The 5,680-nt window shown below is 36.8% G+C and overlaps 1 protein-coding gene across 1 annotated transcript; it reads right to left on the bottom strand.

Moving 5' to 3' along the window:
- Nucleotides 1-4,396: 4,396 nt before the first annotated feature.
- Nucleotides 4,397-5,464, bottom strand: LOC102801262 (heparan sulfate glucosamine 3-O-sulfotransferase 1-like). Its single transcript, XM_006823004.2, has one exon. The coding sequence runs from the start codon at nt 5,462-5,464 to the stop codon at nt 4,397-4,399; it is 1,068 nt and encodes a 355-aa protein (XP_006823067.2).
- Nucleotides 5,465-5,680: the final 216 nt, after the last annotated feature.

The raw sequence follows: 5,680 nt of genomic DNA on the forward strand, positions 1-5,680 counted from the left end.
TTCGCCACTCCATTTGCGATTTTACTCACTTGTCAATGTATATGTACACTTTCTGCCAACAATTTATTTTTTAGCGTGAACTTTTTTGCTTGCTTTTAGGGTGTGATAATGTAGATCATAGTTAGTGACTTAGCAATCTTAATATAGTATTCTACGCCGTCAATTCGGGGAATATATGTATATCCTTGGTGGTTCAAACAAATAATCAATTGCGCCCTCAAACCTCATCAAACCAGACTGTCTGTCCAGCAAGCAACCCTTTATTCTGTCATCAGTATGAAAGTCAATAAAGATGATTCACAACATCACATTCTAAGAAGAAAAGTCGGCGAAAAAAAGAGAGCCATAATTACTAAAAAAAATGAATGGTTTGTAAAATAAGACAATAATTTAGTGCATGTAACCCTTACGAAATAAGTGAAAATCCAACGAGTAACTAAGTATTTTACAGTATTGCCATGGAAACTTATTCGTCCCCCAAGTCTCATTATGAGGGACGCCACATAATTTTCTTTCATTTTATTGTAAATACCATGCAAAATAACTCTGGGTGATGTCAGTGAAAGTATACAAATCATATGCTATTCTTTTTTTATTTCCTCTGTGTGTAACATTTTTCACTAAGAAATATGCGTGCTGCATTTTTTCTTGTGTATTTTTATTTTATTTTACCACTACTAAAACTGTGGGTTTTATAAAATCAATATATGTGTTTTTAAGCTCTCATCAGCGAGTTCTTGTCGCGTTTGGGATGATACTATCATCGATCATAAAACAACATCATAAACAACTTGAAAAAGACAATTTATTAGTATGTGTACCTTCTCGTCACCAGCTGTCATAAGGGATTCGATTAATTCTTCCTATATCTATTCCTTCCGATGGTGATCTTTAACCCAACAAATGCACATAACAGATATATCCAGTCTCATTACATTCCTTGTATGCAGAAATCTCATTTATTTACATTACACTCATATAATATTCTGGAATTTACCGATCCGTTGAAAAACTCGCATGACATAACTAATAGATAATTGGCGTTACTGAATGTGAGATTCGTTTGCAGATTGACATAACTGCCTTAAACGACACTTGTTGTACAACACTGTTTTCGAATTAATCATTCAAAATATTGCTATAAGTTATGATATTAGCACAGATGTGTCCTGATCTACTGTTACAATGGGCATTCAATACAAAAACATGTGATTTACGTTGAGCCATGACATCATGAATAGCGTATGACGTTTATAGTCCCATGGTTACTTAGCGACCATACCCGAGGAAGGAGTTGAATTGACGTGAATGTACTTCAATAATTTTTCATAAAATATAGAAACGTGTTTTATATTCATACACTGAAAATATGAACAAAATATCATTTATATCCCTTTGGTGCGTAACTATTTCAGGGGGACAACATACAAGCATCTACCAGTATATTCAACTTAAGAAAAACTGATGCAAACAGTCTTGCGGACGAACGGTTGTGAAATCGAACCCTCTCCATCGCGAGTGCGTTGAGTAACGTTGCAACTATGGCATACGCCCGGGCAATCGAAACTAATTTATTGAATGTTTGAATCGCATTGCTATTATATTGAATTTTTCTGCCCCCATCAGCACATTTAAATGTATTAAACGGGACTTCTATCAGACCCTAATAATGTTGGGTTTGGAACACCGCGAAGGGCGCAACCCACGCGACCTTGTCAGGCTGCCCCCGGATTACGTACATATGAATCCTCTTATTCGTTAGATAGAATTACATGTTTGCTTGATGTCTATGCTGTGACGTAACGTATATGCTGTGACGTAACAATTGTAAGACCTGTAAGCACTTATGAAGTAGAACCATATTTCACAGCACATGGTTCGTTAATAGTAGCAAATAGATGATGCACAATGACCTTTGACACATGTAAACTATATTTATTCACTGAGTATAAGAATATTACATGTAAAGCCGGTCTGTCTGTTATGTGTCACGAACGAAGTGTTCAGATAATATCCACCATCACGTCAATGTATTGCGTGTAAATGAAACTAGTATCCACAAATATGACTGCTATTCTTGCAGCTTGTGCTTGTAATTATGTAAAATGAATAATGCTGGATATTTACCGTTATATATCTATTATAAATATAAACTAAACCGTGGTTACGTCGTACAAGCAATTGTATGGTGAATAATAACCTCGTGTGCGTGTCGTTAAAATAATTATTAATACACATTATTCAGATTATTAAGTATAAATTGTGTTCGATTGTGTTATTCTAATATATTTACGGGAATGACCCTTACCAATATAATCACAAAAAAAAAACTACCAAACTATTTTTATTAGATTGAGCACTTACCTCTCTGATGCATGTAACGTTTTAACCACGTGACTAACCACACATGAAGTCGTACAATATGTACATCTAACAGCATCGGAACATCATGTTCTGAAATAACTCTGAACGTTTTACTAAGGGTGTTGGTCAAAAATGTTATAACAAATGAATCGTATATGAATCGTGTGTAAATATATTAATCTAGTTTGATTTTATTGCGTAGCTAACATAGTATGCAAATCATTTTTATGCGTTACAAATGACACGTGCAAAACTGTCGGCTAATTATACGTAGCAGTAGTCGGCTCAATACACGATGTATCTGACAGCATGGCACTATTTAAAAAGCCGGTTACCATATACCTCATTGTAAACATCGCCATGTGTGCTAGATATACACATGATTGCTTAGTATATAGATATGTAAATTATTACAAACACATGATTGCTTAGTATATAGATATGTAAATTATTACAAACACATGATATCCTAATCTGAGCTGACAGCTAACTCCTTTCTTAGTTATATTCTCAATATGCCGATCACAGAATAAAATTACGGGTGATAATTTTGAATTTCTAAAGAAGGACAATTATATTTGTCGTTCTGATATTGATACAGACTGAGCAGGTACTGATACCCCCGTACCCTGCTACCCCAACACCCGCTATATGACGAAACAATCGTGTTATGCTATGTCATATTAGATTAATAGTGAAGTAGAATAATGTATTGAGTCACGTGGCACTGACACTATATGAATACAAGTGTGATCTTTTCTATCTACCGATTCTCCCCTTCACAGTAAAATAAATTGATCATGAATACCCTGACGTAATTCATCATTTCGCTGTTTTATTTCCATCATAACTGGCCAGTCTTTTAAAATTATGGCACGTTCACAAGCTCGTCTCTGTAAAGTAAATACTAGTATAACATGGTTTATCCACTGGTTCTGTGCGGCTCCAGCTGTTGCCCTACTGATTAAATGCACACGGTGTTACCATGCTTCAGTCCATTTATTCAAAATACTATCACAAAACACTTCCAAGTACATTATATGATATATATATATATATAAAATTAACTTATTAGTTGAAAAAAGGTCAGAACTTGGTTGACGATTTAGTTGCTTCTATATCTACACAATGTATACATGCAAACGGTCTCACATATTTTTTTTTGTATAACAGAAAATCAAGTCTTGAATTCCTTGAACAGTCGTCATTCATTATTCGTCCACAGCTAACATAGTTTACCAAACCAACTAACTTACTAATAATAATAAACTTACAGGTTGACACTGCGGCATAATAATGGTGTGATACCTATATTATACGCCATGTGTAATCATCCATATCAAAACCATGGATGAGAAAAAATAGACGTAGATCAAATAGATCAATATTAATCATATTTCACACATAATGGTATATTTCATATTACCGATGTACGCACGAATTAATTAGAATACCGTGATTGTACATCGTGATTAGTTATTTGTGTCCGTCTAAATTGTACAACTTATGTAGTTATCAAATTGCATTCCATTAAAAACGTAAATGAGATGTCGAATGTAAAGCAGGTAAAGCGTAGTGTGTTTGGGTATAAATTGTGTGGCCCGCGTATACGGTACGCACTGTCATATGGCGTATGTGTATAGGAGTTTAGGAAGAAGGGGATTTATATAACAACTTAAGAGCACACACGTCAGCTGCCCGTGGGCAGTATCTCAAAACAATGGAGTAGGACCATTAGAAACTCAGAAAGAGGTAATACATTTGGGAGGGCCAGTACGGGGACTAATCAAAAACCAAATCCTGCCAGGACAGTGACAAACAATATATATAGAGAGAGGTGAAAACACACGTACGCATATGTAAAGGAGAACAAAGCAGCATCACCATCCTGGGAAACAATCTCTAAACTTGAGTGAAGGGCACGACATTACAGTCGGATATCGTCTTCACATAGTTTCTAATGGCCTATCTGAAATAACCGAAATTTTAAGTAGACCGTAAATTCGTGTTCTTAAATCGTCGGCAGTAATTATTAGCAGTAATCCATCCACGCAAAACGTCTATTCAACATTATCGCCAAACCTTCATTAAATGGTTTGTAAAACTCACACATTCTTTCCTCAACCCATTCGTCCAGAGGTGGGTGCTGGGGTCGTGTAGAGAAACAGAATGGATGGGGGTATTTCATACACGAATACCCTCTGTCCGGATCGTAGTAAAAATTATCCGTCTCGAAAAATAGCTTTATACCGAGAAATTGCTCAATTTTCTGTAGCTCGGATCCCGGGTCGGTTTTAAAGAGTTCACCGTCAACAAAATGTAGATTAGTTGATGAGAACGGTTCCAGCCAGCGTATCACGTGTTGTATATAATTACTCTTGTCTAAGAAGTTGTTACGCTCCTCCGTATTTTTTATTTGCGTCCGTTCCAGTACAGAATCTTGGAACCTTGTGGCGAGGTTTTTAGTACTCTGTCCTGATTGAGTCTGTTCGTCTCGTTGAGCCCACACGTCGAAGTATTCAGATAACATTCTCTCGACAGGGTCACAGAGAATGAATATTATTTTCACATTAGGGGTAAGAATTTCACGAATATATTGTGGAGCATGATGGGGTGATTGAAAAGCAGTTACCTCCTTATCTAGGACGACTTGTTTCTTGGTTGAATACGGCATTCTATCAATATACCATTTAGTATCAGAGAGATTATGCAAACCATCAAAGTACTTCAAGTCACCAGGGGGACCGACGATTTCTGGGTGTATTTTCAGGAATTTAAATAACGGGCCTGAGCCGCACTTTTTTACGCCAGCAATCACGGCCGATGGTAACCTCTGTTCGCACTGCTTCTCTTGACGAACGGACGGTTTCATTAACGTTCCTGTGTTGAACACGGGTGTTGTCGGAATATAACATGACACAGACATCCTCTTTTCAAGGTACTCCCTAATAGTTTTCGTAGTTCCACCAACGTGAAGACTTCTCCCAACAGCTTGAATCGACGTGTCTAACCAACTCCAGTCCAAAGCATTTACGTCACCGCCATTTTCATTCCTTCGCATTTGAGCGATTGTCGGTTCATCCACGATGCGAACCACCATCATAGATGCGATAAACATCGAGCCATACCAGAGGCCTCTATGTAATGTCCGTCTGCGTACATAATTATCGAAATTCAAATTGTCCATCCTAGGTATCTGTGAGTGTACCCAGTCAATCTGCATCACTACGAACTGAACACAACGCGAATGGTAGATTGTTTTATTCAAACAATAAAACCAGCCACGAATGGTAGGATTATACGCATCATCGCACTG

The sequence above is a fragment of the Saccoglossus kowalevskii genome, chromosome 14 (genome assembly GCF_978046115.1).
Source record: "Saccoglossus kowalevskii chromosome 14, keSacKowa6.1, whole genome shotgun sequence".
Taxonomy (NCBI): Eukaryota; Metazoa; Hemichordata; class Enteropneusta; family Harrimaniidae; genus Saccoglossus; species Saccoglossus kowalevskii.